The 23,678-nt window shown below is 41.4% G+C and overlaps 1 protein-coding gene across 1 annotated transcript; it reads left to right on the top strand.

The window, feature by feature from the left end:
• The first annotated feature begins 924 nt into the window (after positions 1-924).
• On the top strand, positions 925-22,172 carry tmem44 (transmembrane protein 44). The gene is made up of 11 exons (XM_037698238.1): positions 925-1,106; positions 1,204-1,330; positions 1,397-1,487; positions 3,174-3,338; positions 3,749-3,762; positions 3,842-3,928; positions 4,006-4,176; positions 4,325-4,460; positions 5,079-5,170; positions 5,242-5,376; positions 21,987-22,172. Exons 1-11 carry the CDS (start codon positions 925-927, stop codon positions 22,170-22,172), a joined length of 1,386 nt encoding a protein of 461 aa, XP_037554166.1.
• The last annotated feature ends 1,506 nt before the right edge of the window (positions 22,173-23,678 follow it).

The following is a 23,678-nucleotide window of genomic DNA, read 5'->3' as shown; positions in this document are numbered from 1 at the left end:
TCAGTTTTGCATATGTTATAAATGCCAATTGGTAAAGTAATCTATTTAAGGAAGGAAGGACGCCAGCAGATTGCGTTGAAGTCTTCGTTTCGTTGCAGTCTCCCATCCTGAGCAGGAACAGTGGCAACAGTGGAAAGGGAAAAACTCCATAAGAAGAAGAAACCTCCAGCAGAACCAGGCTCAGGACAAGTGGCCATCTGCTTCGACCGGCTGGTTTATAGAGGAACAGGACGGAGAAACGGACACAGAATGGACGTGAATAGGTCCCTCACTAGGAGAAAAGACAAAAAAAAAGGTTTTGTCTTTAACTTTTTTTGAACAAAAAAACTTTTCATTTGATGAAATACATCAATTTGTCCTCCATTAGTCTTAAGCCTATAGCAGCATAACTAAGGGGTAGGTCAGGAAACCCAAGATGACCCTAACTATAGGATTTATCAAAAAGGAAAGACTTAAGCCTCGTTTTAAAAGTAGACAATGTTGATATCACTTGTATTTTGAAATTCCTAGACAGACTGGAAACACAATGTTTCAATATTTGGAATAAGAATAACACTAGTTTTGCATTATTGTACATCATACAAAGTAAATTATACATATTAAAAACCTCAAGTTCAATGTTACAGATGATTTTCAGACATCAGGGGGGTACAAACAAACATCTAGGTTGAGTCCTACATCCAAAAACAAGAAGCAAAAACAAACTCGATTTATTTAAGTGAAGGTATTAACCAGTCCATGGCTGTTATTTGGATCGTGCTCGTTGCTTCACGGTAATAGGCTCACATCTTACCTGTGCAGGTGGATCTCAGGTTGCCCCGCCCCTTCCAGATATGAACCCAGGCCTGGTGTTGATTGGATGACGCAGAAACGTGAAGTAGCCTCTGTGTCTCTTCAGTTTACTGGAAAATAAAGACATTTAAAATGGATGGAGGTGCTTCGGTCCCTGACAGCCCCTCCAGGTGGAGCTCGGACAGTTTCCTCGCGCTCTTTGCCTTTTGGCTTCATTCAGTCTCCACCTGCTTCTCTGGGGACGCGGACAAACTTTGCGTCCCCGTCGGGCTCACTTTGCTCTCTGCTCTGCTGCTGCTGCTGTCATGTCTGCTGTAAGTAAAGCTCCATCATGCACAAGTTCTTTCTATAATTCTAAGAATTAAGACCTTGTAGCAAGTCGATCACAAATTTATCTTTTTTAAAAATTAGGATTGTGTGCCAAAGGTGCAACTTTCGAGGTGAATATTCTGGGGAGTCCATCATGATGTTTTACAGCTTCCTGGGTAACCTGTGCAGCTCAGTAGGAGCCGTCCTTTCCGGACAGCTGCACATACAGGTGACGTGATAAAACCTGGACTCATTTGAATATGTTGCATGCATCAGCTCATATCTCTGTCTGCAGGTTTTCATGGCTGTGTTTGCAGCTGGGATGGATGCTGTGAGCTGCGTTTCATGTTGCCTCCCTGTGTGCCTGTGTTGGAACTCAAAAACACGTAAGGAAATGCAATTAAACCATAGCAGCAGGGGCACCAGCAGGGGAGGAGGTGGGCAGGGGCTGCTCTGGCCCCCTTTTGCTGGCCACCTCACTGGTCTGCGCCCCCCCCCCCCCCCAAAAAAAAAAAAAAAGCTCTAATGAGCTTCTTACTGGATTTTATTGAAACTGTCACTAAGTAATCATTAAATGTACAATTACAAATAAAAAAGTATTAGAGTCAATCTAATTCAAGATGGCTGCAGGAGCTAATCAGCTTTAGCAAACACAACAATGGTGAAAACTCAGTGGATGTAGTGAGCTTTAATTTTTTATGTAGTAGTAGCTGAGCTTCATCCCCAACAAATCCACTGAGGGCTAACAGATTGTGCAAGGTCCTTAGCATGCAAGGTGGCAAACATGCATGCGACAAGCTGCTAGCTTCAGATTTAAATTAGAAAGGACAAATGACGAGCTAAGTAGTCACTCTGCTGTTCTCCGTTAGTTCTATCAACCGTGAAGTTCAAAAACAAGAAAGTAGGCGATTCCCCTAACTCATACATGCAGTCCGAGTTCTCAAGCTGTGGTGCAGCAGCTACTCAGGACCTTTTTAATGGTACTCAAAGAAAATTATCCATATACTGGTCCCGCTTAATTTTGTACTGAGTCACAGCAAGCAGGTGCCTGAGTCCAGCAGTTATTTGACAAGAGATTGTGTTAAGCCTGGACAAGTCACCAGTCAGTCACATGACTGGTTTTAGCTATTTGTAAGTTCAACAAGCCAATTTTGTATCCTACGCTAACCTAAAAGCAACGCTAAAAATCAAAGATAACCAAAAAGTTTCAAGGAAATTATTTGCTCAAATGGAAACTTTTTGAAATGATAATGCAGTTGACAATATTTTGACACCCCCCTGTGGAAACTGTAGTAGATGATGGTGCAAAATAGAAACTTTGATTCAAGTTGTTTCAAATTTGTTTTAATTTGATGAGGGGTCAAGAAGAGCCTAGACTGTAACGTATACATTGATATTCTCAGCAACAAATGCTTTGATCCATCACATCTTGAACCTCACTCTTTGACCAGGGTTAGAATTAACAAGTTCACAAGTTTGCTTAGTTTAATGTCCATCATAGCAATAGTAGTTGAAGAGCTTAGGAGTTTCTGAGGTGATACTTACTGGTAGTATGAGAAGTTTGAGACCGCTTGAAGATAGCTATATTTTATTAACCTTTATTTAACCAGACAAATCCCATTGAGATCACAGATCTCTTTTGCAAGGGAGGCCTGGGCCTGAACGCAGACAACATGCATGTTTTTGGAGGACGCCTAAGTGCCCAGAGAAAACCCACAAAAGCACGAGAACAACATGCAAACTCCACACCGAAAGACCCCAGGTCCAACTGGGAATTGAACCCAAGACCTTCTTGCTGTGAGGCAACAGTGCTAACCACTGAGCCGTCGTGCTGCCACATATGACAACAATGTAATAAAAGTCTTAAAATTCTGATTGGGCTTTTGGTTTTGTTGTGCCACCCTATGGGTGGCCCCCATTTCACCTCCCTTTTGAAAACTTCCTGGATGCACCCTTACATGGCAGAACAAAGCCTTTAGGCACGGCAGAAAAAAGTTATCAGTAAACATACAGATAGCCACACCAATTAACCAATATGTTTGACCTTGGTGTTCTCTGGTGTTGTGCTGCAGAGACGAGGCTAAGCGTGGCTAAGAAGCGCAGGAGGCAGCACCTTTTGGCTGTGGGCGTGCTGATGGTGGTTGCAGGAGGTTTCCTGAAGTCCGGAGAAGACGACCCTCCAGAGTCCAGGCCCTTCAGAGGGAGAAGGCTTCTGCATGCCCCCATGCAAACCTCCAGTTCTTTAACGGTGTAGCTGCACACAGAAATTCCTTGAAACATTTTGTATTTAGTCCAACAATGTTCAGTCAGGTCATCTGGACGGTTTCTTTTTTTAGTGCTGAGACATTTCACCTTCCATCCAGAAGGCTTCATCAGTCTGAGGAAACACCAAACAAAACTGGTTCTCCCCCAGCAGCTTACTCCAAAAGTGGGGAAAAAAAACGTTATGATGGTGCTAAGATGGTCTCTGAAGCTCGCCCTCTCCCTCGTCGACATGCCAAATTAGTTCAAAACACCAAAGTCCTTGCTCACTAGACTTCAGACTGATGAAGCCTTCTGGATGGAAGGTGAACCATCTCAGCAGAAAAAAAGAAACCATCCAGATGACCTGACTGAACATTGTTGGATTTGTACCTGGATTATTGAGCATGGAGTTTGGTGGTATTATTTATCGGTATTTAGGTCACATTTAATTTGATTGTAGCTTGTTCGATAACAATCCACTCTTGTCTCTCTAAAGGACAACAGTGTAATCCTTGGTTACACTTTGGGGCTGCTGTCTCTTGTTATTGCCCTGACCTCCAGGTTCCCTGCACTCTGCAGAGCAGTAAGTGACAACAAATGGACACCAGAGCCTCTCAAAGGAGGTCCCTGTCCTCATGCGTTTTATTCACTTCCACCTAGAGGAGAGGACAAGCCTTCACTCAGGCAAATGTTTTCTCTGGACTCCTGTCCTCTCTGTCTGGTGCCCTCTACACTGCAGCCATCCTCCTCAGTGACGCTCGGTTTGGATTTCTGATCCGAGTTCTGCCGTGGCTTCTCTCATCAGTCAGCTGTGCTGCCCTGGACCTGCTCGTATCCTTATCCAGAACAACCACATTTTATTTGCTATTTGCAAGGGGTAACGCTTTCTACTTTATTATTAAGGCTTAGTTTAATTCTTTAACTTTTTTTTTTTTTCAAACTTGGACATAATTTGTTGAGTTTAACTCATCCCCATCAGATTTTACTTCTCCACGGGTGCAAGAGAGGAATCAAGCAGACGATCAAAATTTCGTCTGACACAGAGAGCCTGTTGGGCAGTGCAGCTGTTCACGCTGAGGATGCTGCGCTCGTGAAACAGACATCAGCACAAACAAAAGTGGGTTTATTTTATTACTACACCAGACGTTTGACAACTCACTAAATTATTGTTTTAAGTGTGCAATTAGGCCCAAAATGATTTATAACCATAGCGATTCAAAATGAGACCTTTTTTGTCTGAAATATTTATTTAATATGTTTTTAAGAGACTTTACTTTAAAGATGTTGGTGACATAAATATTCTTATTTTTGTTACTTTTTTTGTTTAAAATAATAAAATAAAATAAAATATAAAATAAAAAAATATATATATATGAAGGTAAACGAATGATTTGCAGAGAATTGTGTCAACATTTTGAAGTAGCTCAAATCCAGATCTGAATCCCATCCAGAGCACTGAAATGATGGAAAGAAAAGCTTCCAACCTGAAAACCATCACCAACAATCCTGATTAAAATCATGCAGGTTTAGGTGTTTATTTTAAATGCACTATTTTATAACAAAAGTCATTTCAATATACTATATTGTAATTTCTAACCTACCAAAATAGTAATTTTCCTTTCATAATTATATATTTTTTGGCTTAGTTACTTTTTTTTTTCATGAAAACCATTCATTGCTTCTTTTTATTTTTTTTATTTTTTGTTTTACATATCTCTCGGACTGATTGTTTTAATATTATCTATTTTCCTCAAAGACAAAGAATTTCCTGAAGCTGACTGAGATGGGTGGCTACATGGATGTCAGTGTCCAACCTGCAAGAAAAGTGAGCAAATAATTTTCTTAGTGCAGTTTTTATAAGAAGTTGTCACTCCCTGTTTTTTCCCCCCCACTCAGCAAATGTCCCCTCAAGAAGTGACATTATCTAAAGGAGGTTCTGAGGGTGGATCTCTTCAGAGAAAGGTCCGAGTGGACAGCCGTTGCTCTTCAGATACATCCTACGACTCGTCACCTGTCAGCTCTGATCTGGAGGTGAGTTGGACTTTGTGAGGAAAATAAATATCGTAAACCAGCCAATTTGGAGCAGATATCCAAAGGATATTTTAATGTGAGATCATTTGCTGCCTATTGTACGCCGTAGAGGTTAACTACTGTATATGAAAGCAGTAAAGTTGTGTTTACTTGTGCTGTTTTATTAAATATTTGCATTAATTTTATTTTGCTCAAAGTCTCAAATTTTTGCTAAATTATTGCCCCCACCACCACCTCCACCAAAAATATTACGTCTTTGTTTTGGTGATTGAAAGTATTGAAACAGCTTTCTACAGTGACTAAATAAAGCCACAAATTGTACTTTTTATAAAGTGCCACAAGATGGTGATCGTGTATCGATATAACCGTTTGTGTAAACAGCAGAAGATGAATATGTCACTTCACCTTATTTAAACTTTTAAACTGCACCTCATAGGGCTTTTATAGGAGTTTAAGTAAGCTGCTTTATACTGCAGGAAAAAAAAATTTAATAAAAAAAAAATGGAATTCATGCAGATTTCAGCAACCTCTTGATTTCATCATAACTGCTTTATTTTTATTTTTTTATATTGGATCTACATTTCTTCTATGGGGTGCCGTTTGTAAAGTTACACAGTCAAAAATTAACAGCAATATTTTGGTTTATTTAGCCTTTCACAATCAAAGAATTGTTTTAAAATCATATTTTGAACAATTTATTCATACATTTATAAATGTCATGGTTCCAAACTAACTATTTAATTTACAAGCTAAGTATTTAGGTGTAAATTAAATATTTAATTTCCAAGCTAAATATTTATTTTCCAAAACTAAACATTAAATTTCCAAATTAAATATTTATTGTCCAAGCTAAATGTTTAATTTCCAAACTAAAATTTCATTTCTAAGCTAAACATTTAATTCAGAAACTAAATATTTAATTTGCTAATAGCTCGACCTAAATGTTTATTATCCAAGCTAAATATTTAATTTCCTAAATTAATTTGCTAACTAAATATTTATCTTGGACCTAAATATTTAACTTGCAAGTTAAATATTTATGTCCGAGATAAATTTATATAATTTTTATAATTTAGATAAAAGGTTTTTGATGTTCCCTGATTGACCAACACCTTACTGTTCCAGGTAGGTCCGTTAAGAACCAGTTTTCATTTACAATGAAATGGCTGCTCAGACCAGTTTTTCCTCAAATGGTTCATAAATCACAAATGAAACGTCCACGTCCCGCTCGGGTGTGAGCTTTGAGCAGAACCAAAAGAGGCGGAGTAGAACTCAGCTGGGTTGAAAACGAGCTTCATTCAACCTTTATTTATACAGGTTAGTCTCACTGAGCCTCGAGGACTCATTTACAAGAGAGTCATGTTTTTAACAAAAAATGATGACAACAATAGACAATCATTAAAAAAAAGCATATAAATTGGGAAAAATAAATGAAAGTAAATGATATAAAAAAAACTGCTACAATGTAAAGCAATGTAGAATACTAAAACATGCTTGATCAACGAACTTGATGCGTGTGCATGTCGAGCGTCTCCTCCATCCATCCATTATCTTCCACTTGTTCCAAAGTTGGGTTGCAGGGGCAGCAGCTTGAGCAGGGAGACCCAGACATCTCTTTTCACAGCCACCTCTCTTAGCTCTTCTGGGGGGACCCCAAGGCATTCCTAGGCCAACCGAGAGACTTAAGCCCTATTTGCACTGGATTAGTTTTACCTAGGAACCACATGCTATGTGTAATAATCACAGAGATTGTCCGTGTTGTTAATCCCATGCAAATTGGCCATGTTGGTAATTTGTGAAGTAAAAATTCTCCCTCAAATTATCTACTATATTTTGCTGAACTCTGAGGTCCTGTGATAAAACTAATCCAATGCAAATAGGCATCTCTGTGATTTGGACAGAAATGTGCAGGATCCAATATGTAATGAGGCGGTTTTTGTTTTTGTTTAAGCAAAATCATTTGGAAAAATATAGAACAAGGCTATTTTAAATGAACGCGCTGTTCGCTTCGGCTTTTGATACTGCTACTTCCTTCACCGCAAATGACAGCAGGTGTGGAGACGCGCACGTGATCAGCTGATCCATCCATCCATCCATCCATCCATCCATCCATTCATTCGTTATCTTTACCCACTTCTTCCTTTTCGGGTAGCAGGAGTCGCTGGTGTCCATGTCCAGCCATCAATGTGCGAGAGGCGGGGGACACCCTGGACAGGCCGCAAGTCCATTTCAACCGGCGGGTCAGTGGATGCATGGACGCCCACGCGTGGTCACTCACACATGCAGGTGGTGACAGGTTGTCCATCTGAGCTTAACGTGGCTTTTTTTACCTCTTAAATCAGCCGGTCGGACCTGCGTCCTCCTCAACAAGTAGATCAACACAATTTTATATTGTGCATTCTTTAGTTTTCTTTGTGCTGATTCGTAAAACCACATCAAAGCCTGAGACCGGCCCAGCTCACACATTAAGCACATTATTTGGACCGGCCTGGTCGTAACAATGCAGCGCGTTAACATCATATCCGGAAGGTGTCCGTAAATTTCAGCTAAATTTCAGGCTTTGGTTATCTCGTGCGAATATGCTACATAAAAAGCAGACGTTGGGGAGTAATTTATTTAATACATGTGGTCCCTAGATAAAACTAATCTCATGCAAATAGGGCTATAGTCCCTTCAGCATGTCCTGGGTCTTCCCCGAGGTCTCCTCAGTCCGACATGCCTGAAGCACCTCCCTGGGTAGGTGCCCAGGAAGTATCCTTACCAGACACACAAACCACTTCAACTGGCTCCTTTCAATGGGGAGGAGCAGCTGTTCTACTTTGAGTCACTCCTGGTTAAATGAATTTTTCACCCTATCTCTAAGGGAGAGTCCAGCTGCCAGTTCCCTGCAGAGAAAACTCATTTCAATCGCCTGTATCCGCAATCTCATTATTTTGGTCACTACCCAGAATTCATTTTCATAGATGAGGGTAGGAATGTAGACTGGCCTATAAACGGAGAGCTTTGCCTTACAGCTCAGCTCCCTCTTCACTACAACAGACCGACACGGAGTCTGCAATACTGTAGATGCTGCGGCGATCAGTTTGTCAATCTCACGCTCCATTCTTCCCTCACTTGTGAACAAAACCCCGAGATACTTGAACTGCTCCACTTGAAAAAACCTCACCCTCGACCCAAAGAGAACAATCCACCCTTTTATGAATGAGGACCATGGCTTCAGATTTGGAGGTGCTGATTGTCATCCCAGCCGCTTCATACTCTGCTGCAAACTGCTCCAGTGAGAGCTGGAGATCACGGCACAATGACGCCTTACAGGACCACACTCTGCAAATTGCAGAGAAGGAAATCATGAGGCAACTGAACCAGACTCCCTCCGCCCCCAGGCTACACCAAGAAATTCTGCCCATAAAATTATGCAATGCGACTTTGCAAATTCGTTTCAACCAAGACAGCCCCACAACATCCAGAGCCTTAAGGAAATCAGGGCAACGGGTGAACTGGTTAATTCTTATAATTAAACATGAACACCAAAACATGGATATTTGTAGGCCCCAGATTAAAGCAAACATGTCTGACTCTGTTTAACCTTTATTTTCCCTAAAACTCAAAGTTCTCCCTTTGCAAGTTCCATAAAGTCTATGTAGGCTGCAAAGCATGCTGGGTAGCCTTGTGGAAATATGTTCGTTTTTTTTTTTTCATTTACTTTTATTTATACAGGTAGTCTCATTGAGCCACGAGAACTCATTTTCAAGAGAGACCTGTTTAGGGAGCAGATGGGGGGTTAAGGACCTTGCTCATGGGCCCAGAGTGGGGTGAATGAGGATGGGGGCATGTGTGGGTGCTTCACCTACCCCACCCACATTTTTGATGTTGTCGGTACTGGGGCTTGAACCGGCGATCTTCAGATCACAGGCCCACCTTCTTTAACCTCTGTTCCACCACTCCCCGTACAATGTTTTTGACTATTTACAATGTTTCTGTATGTGGAAATAGGTTAATCTTGTTTATGTCCTGTTTATGTTTGCTTTAGCATTTAGTTAGTCTCTGTTAGTGACTGGCTATAAACTGACATCATGAGGCAGAGGTTGTTACTGGTATGAATAAGGGACTAGTAAACACTGATTTAACAGTGATTATCCTCACTGAAGAATGATTTCTCAGAGTGAGGTCTGGCCTGGCATGACCTGGCTTGGTATTATGTAAATCAATGCTTTTGATAGTGAAGGGCTCTTAATGTATTCTTTTGTATGTCCTGATGCATGTTCAATAATCCAGGTAGATATCTAACAAGGTTAAGTCTGGTCCTCTGGATGGATTCTTTTTTGTTGAAACATTTCATCTTTTATCCAAAAGACTTGTTCAGTCTTAGGAGCTGTAACATACTTTCTTATTAACAGCTCCTTCTCATCATGGATCAACCAGTTTGCTGGTCATGGCCAAAACTAGTTGTTCACATGATAAAGGAGGACCATCAACCTAACGATCTCAATTGTTAGTACCTTGATGGTTGCTTACTATTCACGGGGGGCTGAGTGATAGTAGCAATAACTGCATTGTAAGAGGTGTAATGTTGAACACGGAGGTCTCCGCCCCTGTTTAACGATAGACAAATTATCTTCACAAAGATGGCTTCCTTTACTCCTTTCTCAAACCAGTGTTCCTCTCTATCAAGTATGTGCACATTTTCATCCCTGTGAGTGACCGCTGGCCTGCAGTTGAGTGTAAACCACAGAGACCTGGCCTGATGATGTTGCTCTTCTGTGCTGGGCCATCCTTTTGGCCAGTGGTTGTTTAGTTTCCCCGATGTAAGATGATCACAGCCCTCCTGACATTGAACAGCACACAATATTACTCTGTTTGTGCCGGGGGACTGGATCTTTGGAATGAAGCAGTCTTTGCTGTAATGAATTTTTGGGTTTAAAAGCCACTGGGACATTATGTTTTTAGAAAATAATGTCTCAGTTACTCTGAAAGTCCCGCAACATACGGAATGACCACTGGTCTGTGTCTGGGTTCCTCTTTTCACCTGATGGCTGACTGGAGTCCTGTTTGGGTTTCTTCTCTGCTTTCAGGAAGGCCCAGTTAGGATATCTACATTGCTACAGGGCCTGTCTTGTGTGGGATTTTTCATTCTCCCTGGTTCCCAAGTTATTTGGGACGCTGTCTGCTCTGTGGTACAGAGTTCTGATGACTCCTAACTTGTGCTCCAGCGGGTAATGGGAGTGAAACCACAAGTACTGCTCTGTGTGTGTGGGTTTACGATGCATATCGGTTTACAAATATCCTATCAGATACAGGCCTCAGAGTACAAGAAAGCCAACTGTGAACTTGTGTGAACTTTAAAAGTGCTGGTCATAAAATTAGAATATCATGAAAAAGTTGATTTATTTCAGTAATTCCATTCAAAAAGTCCTCCCTGTGGCTGTCACCTTACCATGGTGGAGGAGTTTGAGTGTCCCACTGATCCTAGGACCGATGCTGTCAGGGGTCTCACGCCTCTAGTAGGGTCACCCAAGGCAGACAGGTCCTAGCTGAGAGACCAGACAAAGTGCAGCCCAAACACTCATATGATGAGCAAAATGAATGGACTCAACGTTCCCTTGCCTGGACGTGGGTCACCGGAGTCCCACTCTGCAGCCAGGCCTGGAGGTGGGGCATGCTGGCGAGTGCCTGGTGGCTGGGCTTTTACCCATGGAGCTTGGCCAGGCACAGCCCGAAGAGGAGACATGGGTCCCTTCCCATGGGCTCACCACCTATGGGAGGGGCCAAAGGGGCCAGATGCAATGTGGGATGGGTGGTGGCCGAGGGCGGGGACCTTGGCGGTCTGATCCTCGGCTACAGAAGCTGGCTATTGGGACGTGGAATGTCACCTCTCTGGTGAGGAAGGAGCCTGAGCTAGTGTGTGAGGTTGAGAGGTTCCGGCTAGAAATAGTTGGACTCACCTCGACGCACGGCTCTGGCTCTGGAACCAGTTTCCTTGCGAGGGGTTGGACACACTTTCACTCTGGAGTTACCCTTGGTGAGAGGTGCTGAGCAGGAGTGGGCATACTTGTTGCCCCCCCATCTTGGTGCCTGTACATTGGGGTTCACCCCAGTGAATGAGAGGGGAGCCTCCCTCCACCTATGTGTGGGGAGATGGACTCTGACTGTCATTTGTGCTTATGCACCAAACAGCAGTTCAGATTATCCACCCTTTTTGGAGTCCTTGGAGGGGGTACTGGAGAGTGCACCTCCTAGGGACTCCCTTGTTCTGCTGGGGGACTTCAATGCTCACGTGGGCAATGACAGTGAGCCCTGGAAGGTGTGTGGTTGGGAAAAACGGCCCCCCTGATCTGAACCCGAGTGGTGTTCTGTTGTTGTACTTCTATGCTCATCATGGATTGTCCATGACGAACATCATGTTCAAGCATAAGGGTGTCCATATGTGCTTTTGGTACCAGGACACCCTAGGCCGTAGTTTGATGACTGACTTTGTTGTCATTTCATCTGATCTGCAGTCGCATGTCTTAGACATTCGGGTGAAGAGAGGGGTGGAGCTGTCCACTGACCACTACTTGGTGGTGAGATGGCTCCGATGGTGGGGGAGGATGCCGGTCAGACCTGGCAGGCCCAAATGTGTTGAGGGTCTGCTGGGAACGTCTGGCAGAGTCTCCTGTGAGACGGAGCTTTAACTCCCACCTCCGGGAGAACTTCAAAACACATTCCGAGGAAGGTAAGGGACTTTGAGTCCGAGTGAGCCATGTTCCGCGCCTCTATTGTCGAGGCAGCTTACCGGGGCTGTGGCCGCAAGGTTGTCGGTGCCTGTTGCGGCGGCAACCCTCTAACCCGGTGGTGGACACCGGCGGTGAGGGATGCTGTCAGGCTGAAGAAGGAGTCCCATCGGGCCTTTTGGTCTATGGGACCCCGGAAGCAGCTGATGGGTACCGGCAGTCCAAGCGGCATGCAGCTCAAGTGGTCGCTGAAGCAAAAACTCGGGCATGGGAGGAGTTCAGAGAGGCTGTGGAGAATGAATTCCGTACGGCTTCGAGCCAATTCTAGTCCACCATTCGGCGTCTCAGTGGGGGAAGCGGTACACCACCAACACTGTTTATAGTGTTGGTGGTGTAAAATTATTATAAGACCAATAAAATAAACTTTTTAGAAATGTTGGCCAACTGAATATGAACGTGAAAAGTATGAGCATGTAAAGCATTCAATACTAAGTTGGGCTCCACATTGCTGCCTGGATTACTGCAGCAATGTGGCATAGCATGGCGTCAATCAATCTGTAACACTGCTCAGGTGTTATAAGAGCACAAACAAACAAGCAAGCAAGCAGCCTCCACTCTCAAAAAAGGACCAAGAAAAAAAAAACACCCTTGCCAACATAGAGAACCAAAGAAGAAGAGGGAGAGCGGGAACCTCCAGGAAGAAAAAAAACATATACCAACTATAAACCAGAAGGAAAAGGAGAGAAAGTAAATAAGTAATAATAATATCAACTAGTCTGGTAGGAACAGCTGGTTTGTTTAGCAAACAGTTACAATGGTTGCCAAACCTGTGAATTGTTCAGAAGAGCCATGCAGCGACATCCTGATTTTCTCAAGTTTAAGGAAGTAAAGAATATCCCAGAGCCAGTACAAAAAAGAGTGGGGATGGGGTACTTTCCATTTGAGTAGTATCCCTCTCTGAGCAATAATGGTCATAAAAGCTAGGGAATTACCCTGAGATGAGGTTAAGGGGGACCCTCCAGAAAAGACTCCAAACAAGGCGCTTAAGGAATCCGGGTCAATTTTTCTTCCAACCACTTAAGATATAGCAGCAAATATTGCCGTCCAAAAGGTATTGAGCCGAGGGCACTGCCAAAACATATACGATTCGCAGGGGACTGTTGACATCTGTCGTAAGCCGTGCTATAAATCTTAGATAAACGGGCTTTAGTGAAATGCACATGGTGCACCCCATAGGTTTTCTATGGGGTTATGGTCAGGTGAGTTTGCTGGCCATTTAAGAACAGGGATACCTTGGTCCTTAAACCAGGTACTGGTAACTTTGGCACTGTGTGCAGGTGCCAAGTCCTGCTGGAAAACAAAATCTGCATCTCCTTAAAGTTGGTCGGAAGCAGGAAGTGTTCTAAAGCTTCCTGGTAGACGGCTGTGTTAACCTTGGACCTTAGAAAACACAGTGGACCAACACCAACAGATGACATGGCCCCCAAAACCATCACTGACTGTGGAAACTTGACATTGGACCTCAAGCAACATGGATTCTGTGCCTCTCCTCTCTTCCTTCAGACTCTGGGACTTGATTTCCAAAGAAAATGCAAAATTTACTTCCATCAGAGAACATAACTTTGGACCACTCAGCAGCAGTCCTAGGTGAGGTGCTTCTTACATGATCTCTTGTTCAAGAGTGGCTTGACACAAGGAATGTGACAGCTGAACCCCTTGTCTTGCATACATCTGAGCGTGGTGGTTCTTGAAGCACTCATTCCAGCTGCAGTCCACTCTTTGTGAATCTCCCCCACATTTTGGAATGGGTTTTGTTTCACCATCCTCTCCAGGGTGTGGTTATCCATATTGCTTGTACACTTTTTTCTACCACATCATTTCCTTCCCTTCACCTCTCTATTAAAGTGCTTGACACAGAGCTCTATGAAGAGCCAGCCTCTTTAGCTATGACCTTTTGTGTTTTGCCCTCTTGTGCAAGGTGTTGATGGGTCATATTTTGGACAACTGCCAAGTCAACAGTCTTCCCCATGATTGTGTAGCTCACAGAACTAGACTGAGATACCATTTAAAGGCTTTTGCAAGTGTTTTCAGTTAATTATTTTATTAGACTGTGGCACCTGGTTGTCTTCAATATTGAACCTTTTCACAATATTCTAATTTTCTGAGATACTGAATTTAGGGTTTTCATTAGTTGTTGGTTCTAATCAACAACAACATAAGAAATAAACATTTGAAATATATCTGTGTGTGTGTAATGAATGAATATAATATACAAGTTTCACTTTTTGAATGGAATTACTGAAATCGATAAACTTTTTCATGATATTCTAATTTTATGACAGCACCGGTATATACAGTATTTATCCACAGTGTTGATGTGATCAGTGAAATGTTTAACTTCCTGAGATTTAATTTAACCCAGGTGTCATCAACGTTCCTGAACCAATGACTCGGTGGTGTCCCTGAAAAGGACACAAAGGCTGTCTTTTCTACCTCCATATACAGGTTTGCAACAATACGATAAACTGGGGACCCCATAGCACACCCATGTTTTTGCCTATAGTATGCCCCTCCCTCACATATGTGAAGTAGGTTGACTGCAGGCACAGTTTCAAGATTTGACACAGTTGCTCTGTGGAAAGTGTGGTCCTGCTGCTAAGAATGGCGTCTGATTTTGACCTTAAACAGACCACCTCTACTTCTCCATGAACAGGAATGCACGTAAAGTGATGTGACATCAAAAGAGACCATTGTTTCATCTGTCTCCATGATAACCTCCTTCATCTTACCCACACAGTCCATGGTGTTCTGTATGTGATGTTCTGAGCCTCCCACAAAAGGGATGAGTACAGACGCCAGATATTTGGAAAGATTATAAGTGACAGAGTTACCTTAATCATATTAACAATCAGTCTTAAAGGTACATCTTGTTTTGTGAATTTTGGGTAAACCGAATAGGCGTGGCCTCCCCTGGGTACAGTCTGTGGTACAGAATACACTCGGTAGCCTTGTCCTGCTCCAAATGTTTCAGGCACTCTTTCAACTTCTTCTCATAACCATTTCCTGAATCTCTTCTGCTGCTCATAAGTGGTTAAGTCACTATAACTTTCTTACGATAAGTCTTTATGGTTCAAAATCACTGTGTACCTTCATTTGCTGGGAGGATGATGTTCTTGTTCTTGCTGAGAGTTGAGAGTGCGTCCGTCTCTGCTGATGTTGGAAGGTGGTGGTTTGGCGTTGCTGAAGCATGCTGAAACTTTGTTCTGAGTTGTTCTGCTTCAAACTGACATTTTGTTGTTGCGGATGGCTGATTCGGTGGCTGTGATCATCTCAACCAGAGAAACTCTTCTTCTATAACCGCAAAGTTATAAAAAATATATATCCATTGTTTTTATCAGTTATACATCGGTGAAAGTAAACAGCCACTGGCCAAAAGGATGGCCCTTAATAGAAAAGCAGCTTCATCTGGCCAGGACTCTGAGGTTTACACTCATCTCCAGGCCAGTGGTCACTCTTTCAGGGCTGAAGATGTGCACATTCTTGATAGAGGAAAGCTGGTTTGAGAGAGGCGTGAAGGAAGCTATATTTGTGCAGAGAAATCATTAAGCAGGGACTGAGGCCTCCATGTTCAACTGTCTCTCTCATAATGCAAAACTGTTCAGTGATTTGTAGACATACATGAGTATTTTGAACTGGATTCGAAAGTGAACCGGTAACCAGTGCATGGAGGCCAAAACTGGTGTAATGTGCTCTCTTTTGCCTGTACTGGTTAAAATTTGGGCTGCTGCATTCTGGACCAGTTGTAGTTGTGCAATGGAGGTCTGACTGATACCAAACAGGAGTGAATTGCAGTAATCAAGCCTAGATGTAATGAATGCATGTATTACTGTCTCCAGGTTATTTTTGGACAATATGGGCTTCAGTTTAGACAGCCGCCTCAGTTGGAAGAAACATGATTTAACAATCATGTTTACATGATTGTTAAGTTTCAGGGAAGGGTCCATTATCACTCCCAGATTAGTGACTCAGATTCTTAAAGCCACTTAGAGAGGTCAAGGTCGAGAGCTTCAGATCTTTTTGTAAGATATTCCAGGAAACGGGAGCGGAGTACGAGAAGGCCCTTTTGCCTAGTTCAGTCCTCACTGAGGGAACACTGCAGGTAATAATGTCCTGAGAGCGCACACCGTAGCTGCGCTCATGCAGAGACATGTAGGAGGAGATGTATGAAGGCAACAGACCAAGAAGTGATTTAAAGATGAAAATGTACCAGTGCGAGAGTCTGCGTGAAGTTAATGATGTCCAGTTAACCAGTGAATACAGGGTGCAGTGGTGGGTACGATAATCACAGCCAGTTATGAATCTGAGTGCACCATGATAGACAGCATCCAACATCTGCAGGGTTCTTGTAGGAGCATTCATGTAAATAATGTCACCGTAATCAACGGAGGGAAGGAAAGTCACAGATACAAGGTGTTTCCTAGCATTTAGGGTTAGACAGGATCTGTTTCTGAAAAAGAAACCCAGTTTAACTTTGTTTCTTTATCAAGTTTTCCACATGGAGCTTAAAAGAGAGATGTGAGTCGACCAAGATACCCAAATATTTATAGGAATCAACAAACTCAATCGGGACACCATTTGAGGATAAAATCCGAGGAAGAACTGCTGGGACCAACTTCCTATTTGAAAAAAAGCATCCCTTTGGTTTTATCGGCATTTAGGACAAGTTTGAGGCGGAACAAATCTGTCTGGATGATGTTGAATGCAGATTTCAAAAGCTGTATGCTTGTGAAAATGTTGAAAATTGAGATGGGTACATAACGGGATTGCCTCGCTGACTGAACATTTCAAATAGTTGAAATGTTGATCTCACTGAGGTTTTCTAATAGTTTTTATTATTTATTTATTTATTCCCTTTTTTTTTTTTTAATGAACCCATTGGCAGGCCGGGCTTAAGTCACCCGCGGACCGCCAGTTGAATAGTTCTGAAGTATGGTGTTTGTGCAGCTGAAACCCATGCTCAGTTTTCCTTTAACATGTGACTTTAGGGGGAAGTAAACCAGCCGGCCCTCGTGAAGCGTTCTTGTTGAGAAGACAGCAGTCAGCATGTTTGTGTTTGAATGATGAGCTGAACTCTGTGGAGAGGCATGCGGGTAAAAGAGCAGGCCGCGGGGGTATTTTAACTATGAACGTTGAGCCAAAAAATCCACTATTGGATATGCAGCTAAACCAGTTCTATGTCTGGCTTTTGTATCACTTTTCATTTTTTCAAAATTGAAGCTTACACAGGGAGAAAAGTTGCAAGCTTTATCATTTTATTTACTCAGTATTTATATTTTCAAAAAATTCCATGCTCACAATCAAATATGTAACTCCCTCACTGTGCTGCTGTAAAACAAAAGCAGCAAGAAACAATGACTTGCCCAAGCCCAACAATTGCTGATTTACCAAACAGGAAAAAAAGCCAACAACCTGACTGCCTATGTTTGTTCGAGAGGACGTGGAGAATTAGTATAATGAACCTTGAGTGTGTGCGGTTTGAGGTAAGGAATTCAGTTCAATTGTTTATTTGTATAGCACCACATCAAAACAGAGGTCATCTCAGGGCACTGAACAGAAACAATTCATATATACAGTATATAAAATAAGTTATCATTATTTATCTGAGGAGCAGACTGCTTTGAATTTAACTCCAACGCAGAACTATCATCTTGAGCAAGCACAAAGGCAACCGTGGAAAGGAAAAACTCCCTCAAGAGGAGGAAACCTTTAGCCGAACCAGGCTCAGGACAAGCGGCCATCTGCGTCGACCAGCTGGGTTTGAGAGGAACAGAAAGGAGGAACATATACACAACGGCAGGTCAAGAATCACATGTTAAGATAGAAATATTATCAAATGAAAACTATTCAGTTTTAGCAATTAATTTTAAGAATTAAGGTCAAGTTGTCTTTCAGTAGTCTAAGCCTATAGTCGCATAACAATCCAACCTTAGCTATAGAATTCATCAAAAAGGAAAGTCTTAAGCCCAGTCATAAAACTGGACAATGTGTCAGCCCTATGGACAGAAACTGGAAGTTGGTTTCACAAGAGAGGAGTCTGATAACTGAAAAATCTTCCTCCCGTTGTGCTTTTGGAAACTCAAGTAGTAAAAACAAGTAAGCCTGCCTTCTGAGAGCAAAGTGCTCTGTTGTGTGTGTATATATATATATATATATATATATATATATATAATAATTTTTTTTTTCTCTTTAATTTACTAATTGATTCTTGTTGTTGTTAAGCACTTTGATAATAGGTTCTGTTTTAAATGTGCTCTATAAATAAAGTTGACTTGACTTGTTAGGAAAATATGGAACAATAAGATCTCGAATACAAGATGGAGCTAGTCTAAAAAAGTTAAATCTGGTCCTCTGGACATTCAAAAAAACAAAACAAAGCAAAACAACAAAAAAATGTAGAAACGTTTCGTCTCTCATCCGAGAGACTTCCTCAGTCTGAGGTGCTGTATTCAGCTCAGTCTTTTAAATAGCACCTTCTCAGAGTGGATCAACCAGTTTTGCTGCTGACAACCAAAACCAGCTGATCACATGCTCAAGAAGGATCAGAAGAAGAAGAAAAAGAAGATATTACGCAGGTGGAAGAAGGCGGTTCTAACGTTTTTAATGTGGGGGATAAAAGACATGTCCTGATCAAAATTAACGCCAAGATTTTTAACATTAGAGCTGGAGGCTAGATGAATGCCATCCAAGGAGGGCAAAAGACTGAAAAATTAATACATAAAATGCTCAGGTCCAAAAACCAAAACCTCAGTCTTGTCTGTGTTCAAAAGCAGAAAATTCAGGGTCATCCAAGTTTTTATGTCTTTAAGACATGCTTGTAGTCTAAGTAACTGATTGGATTCATTGGGTTTCATGGACAAATATAACTGTGTATCATCAGCATAACAATGAAAATTTATCCCATGCATAAAGAACAGTGCTGTGAAAATATGTTTATATGGAGATTTCTTCTTTTGCTTTGTTGTCACCATTAATTGGTTTGTGAATGAATTAAACTTAACCACATTTTTTAATAGATGGCTAAGTTCAATTTCACGAACCACACTCAGGCCTGATTACTGCCAGAGCTGTAGAATCTAGAAATCTCTTAAATCAAGCCATTGTCCACAAATGGAGAAACTACGGAACAGTAGTGAACCTTCCCAGGAGTGGCTAGCTGACCAAAATTACTTCAAGAGCACATCAACGGCTCTGAATCCATCTAAATCCCTGCAGGCTGCACTTGCCTCAGATAAGGTCAGAGTTTGTCATAAGAAAGGGGAAAAGTAAGTTAAAAATGGCCACCATTGGAGACATCTCAGGCCAAAACCACTGATGAATACAAAAGCCTGGCTCAGGACTTTGGGGAGTGTATTCTGTGGACTGACAAAGGTTTCTGGAAGCTGTGCATCACTCAAAGTGCCCTCATCTTGCATATTAATTGGAACTTACCGCAAACTTCAAATGTAAATTAAACCTGAATAATACTGAACAAGTCTATGATTAGAAATATCGTGGGGTTGTTTTCACTCATCTTTGTGATCTAAGGCTTCTGGAAGTAAATTCCCAGGCACCTCTTGGACACTCTTCCACTTGCTATATCTAGAATTAACAGAAACTGTTTACTTGGTGATATAATGGAAAGATGATTTTCACACAAGTTGACTTTGTGTCTAATATTTAATCCTCAACCAACTGAACTGAGTGGTTTTCAATTTCATTTAACTGCAGTGCTTATGTTCCATTAAGACCTGGGCTTTTCCAACCAGTAAGATGCTAAAAATGTAGCTGGGAATGTAGAAAACAAGTCCACAATCGTTTTTTCCATCTACAAGTTTGCTGCCTTTCTAAACTGGTCAGCCAGCAGCTTGAAACTTCTATTGTTTCATGCGTTTCTAAAACATTTCTGCTGAGTGCTGGTTCTTGGCCGGGGTGAGGCTGAGGGGTACAGTGATGGGTGGAAATGTTTGAGATTGGTCATGTGGCCCAATTGTTCTGCTGTAAAAAAAAATCTTTGATTAAAGACTAGCTCTGGGCTGGGTCTGTCTGCCTAGGAAATGGTGCAAAATGGTCGCCTTGTCTACTATAGGGGGCCAGTTCTACCCCCCCCCCCCCCCCCGCTATTTTGGGAGATGTTTATGGTCTTTCTTGTGATTTGTGATGACTGCAGGCCAGGAGTTAAACTGTGTGGGAACCATACTAAATCCCTATTATTGTCGATGTTCATTTAATGCTTTCATATAATCTAGGTTGTTCACATTTTCACAAATCATGTTAATATTGCATTTTTTTTTCAATGTAATAGTTAGCATCAGAATATTAATGTTAAAGATTTTATATTCTTTGAAGGAATTTATTTTGCCTACTCCTGCTGCCTTTCAGTTTTAAGCTGCCGTATTTTTCGGGCTATAAGGCGCATTTAAAATCCTTTTTAATTTTCTCAAAAATCAACAGTGAGCCTTATAATCTGGTACGCCTTATGTATTAATTCTGGTTGTGTTTATTGACCTCGAACCGATTTTATGTGGTACACGGCACTCAAAAATCTGTCAAAATGTTTTAGTTTTGCTTAATGCACCTTATCCGGTGCGTCTTATATATGAAACCAGACCTGTTCATTGATATTGCGCCTCTTAGTCCGAAAAATACGGTAAGAACATCTTGACAAATGAGTTAACGCTGTCTTGATCAAATCTTAAAAACAATATGCACAGTTTCATTTGATACTCAGAACATGAGAGTTTGCATTATGTGTTGGAGATGACACTCTTCTACTACCACATCAAATAAATAAACTGACTGAATTGGTGCCGTTTGTGTCAGTTGATTGTGGCAGCCATCTTGAATTGGATCGGCAAAAGGTTTTTATCACTTGTGAGTGGGTGCTGTATATATTTTTTTCCATTTGAATTCATCCAGTAGTTTCATCCAGTAGTTTTTGAGATTTTGCTAACAGACACATACACAAAAGAACATACATGCACAGACACAAGAAAAGACATTATCACTCGCCTTTTACCGTCTGTGCAATAAATACATTCCAGTGCTGCTGGAAATGAATTTGTGAACGTGGCTGAGCAAACCACAGCCTCCTCCAAGATGATCGCTGATAATTCAGACTCTTTCTGATCTTTGCTTGTGTATTAATTAAATGTATTTTCTAATTGTCAAAGACACTTTAGACCAAGAACTTTACCAATCTGCTCAGAATGAACAGCACTTACGCTGTTATTATAGGTGTTGTAAACTTTCATTAAACCAGAACAAATTTAATCAAATGTCCAAGATATTTGACACCTGTTTGATGAATTGAATCATTTTGCCAGACGCTGATAGATTTTCAGTCATACGGGATTTAATAAATAATGTAAAATAAGGTAATAAAACAAGTGGACTTCTACTCTGTAGCTGAAGATGTTCTGCTTCTCATGAGCATTGTCTCAAAACTGTACATGAGATGTTCCATGTAAGCAGTTTAAATCACAAATTTCTGTATTTGTAAAATTACCAACATCCATCCATTATCATTACTTGCTGCTTCCTTTCCAGGTCACAAGGGTCGCTGGTGTGCATGAAAATTACCATCTCTAAATGTTTTAGTGCAAAATGCAGACAATTTTTATCTCAAGAAATCTGCTAATTTTAGTGGTTACACACACAGCAATGTGACGGAAACTATAGATAGTTGTGTGCTACCAAACATCCATAAGGCTAGATGTTGTTTTATTTCAAAACAATATTCTCAACTTTGCATTTACTCAAGTGTTGCCAACAATTCCACTGTAGTTACTTATTTCTCTGCACATTAACTTGAAAACAGATGACATAACATGACCCTTCCACTGTGATTTTCCGTTCTTCCAGTGGGATTTTGAAGCTGCTATTTCACAGTGGAGTAAACCAGCAGCAAAACCACAGGAGGGGGACGAGTTTCCCCTTCAGGACTGGCCGACAAAGTCCAAACCCTTCAAAGTCTGCATTTGCTCCATGTCTGAACGGCCACAGAAAACTCTGTGTGCCAAGAACAAGAGCGGCTCTGCTGTGGGTTGAACTCCTCTTCAAATGCACGTGCTACAGCAACTTTGTAATTAATTAATTAAAAAAATGCAAGCATTAACCCGTTATCTGTCATTTCTAATGCACACTTTTACAGTTCAGTATGAAACATTGTGTAACTCTAAATGACTGTTTGAGCTTTAGCTGCACAGCAGCAGCTGCAGCCAACATCAGTCCCTTGATCTTTTTTTTTTTTTTTTTTGTGGAAGGCTTACGAAGAACATCTTCCCTAATAAACAATATTGCTCCCACTGCTGCAGTTTCAGGTTATTGGGGTCACATCCTGAATGTTGCTGGTCATCCTGGGTTATCAGGGCTGGACTGGGAAAAGAGCCCACAGAACAGATAAGCCCCAGACTAGATGGCCGGGGCTCGTTTGTCCTCTGCATTATTCAGCAGACCTCTGTCTGTCTGCTACCTCTGGGGCTTTACCAGATGATGAGAGAGCAACACAGTGGGACATTTTTAACTAAGACCTGATAACTAAACAATACACGGCTCAAAGGAAAGTTATGAACCATGCTGAACTCCTCCCTGCTACATTTCCGAAAGCGACTTGTCTGGCTGAGGAAAAAAAACGACTGGGGAACAACAAATGAGATGTAACAAAGCAACTGCTGATATCAGCAGTAGGCAACGTTGTAATTTAGCACCTTATTCTACCTGTAAACATGATCCAGAAATATTTAGTAATTCAAACATTTTTTTTGACCTGAGAGCACTTATTTTAGTGACAGCTTTAAATAAGAGCCTAGAAATGTGACTGTTGTGAGAAATAAGATTTGTATAGTAAGAGGAATTTCCTTTGAACATAAAATTTTATCATATATTGTCTATTTATATAGGTCATAGGGCCCTGAAATAGAATATTCCCATCCCTGAATTTATCGTTTTCATTTTATATGATGTTCCAACACATGAATGTTGGTTTGGGATCAAATGGCATTGTGAACACACCAGCCAGGTCGGGGATACGGATGTTAAGATAAAAGGATTAGCTTATAAAACAATGTCACAAGATTTGAACATCGCACAAACACTAAGATCTCTATCGTCTGCAACAGAAAAAATATGAGGTCATTGCAGTTCTACAATGGGGGGAGCAGTGTACATCACCACCAACACAGCTTCCCCTCTGTGAAACATGGTGGTGGCAGCATCATGATGTGGGGATGCTTTTCTTCAGGAGGGACAATTTGAAAATTGCTGTTCACAGAAGCTTTCCGTTCAATCTGAGTGAGCTTTTTTACAAAAGAAAGAAAGAAAGAAAGGGATTTTTTAAAAATTATTCTTTAGGTGTGCAAAGCTGGTGGAGACCAAACAAGACTTGCAGCTAAAATTGCAATGAAAGAGCTGAATAAAAAAAAAGAAATGATACCACACTTTTCAAGCTTTTATTTGGAAAAGAAAACATGTTTAATTTTTCTCTGACTTCACAATTATGTAAAACTTTGTTTTGAGTAATATATTTTGAAGTAGTTGTAATGTGCCAAAATGTGG

Source organism: Nematolebias whitei, chromosome 3 (assembly GCF_014905685.2).
Source record: "Nematolebias whitei isolate Nwh7 chromosome 3, NemWhi1, whole genome shotgun sequence".
Lineage (NCBI taxonomy): Eukaryota > Metazoa > Chordata > Actinopteri > Cyprinodontiformes > Rivulidae > Nematolebias > Nematolebias whitei.
Note: the sequence above shows the minus strand (reverse complement) of the source record. Positions and strands in the feature narration are given on the sequence as shown.

What these genes read in the sequence shown, in the direction of transcription:
- tmem44 (XM_037698238.1), top strand. Translation starts at nt 925, where the DNA reads ATGGATGGAGGTGCTTCGGTCCCTGACAGCCCCTCCAGGTGGAGCTCG. An exon ending in CTGCTGCTGTCATGTCTGCT is followed by an intron (nt 1,107 to 1,203) that starts GTAAGTAAAGCT and finishes TTTAAAAATTAG; the next exon opens with GATTGTGTGCCAAAGGTGCA. An exon ending in GTGTTGGAACTCAAAAACAC is followed by an intron (nt 1,488 to 3,173) that starts GTAAGGAAATGC and finishes GTTGTGCTGCAG; the next exon opens with AGACGAGGCTAAGCGTGGCT.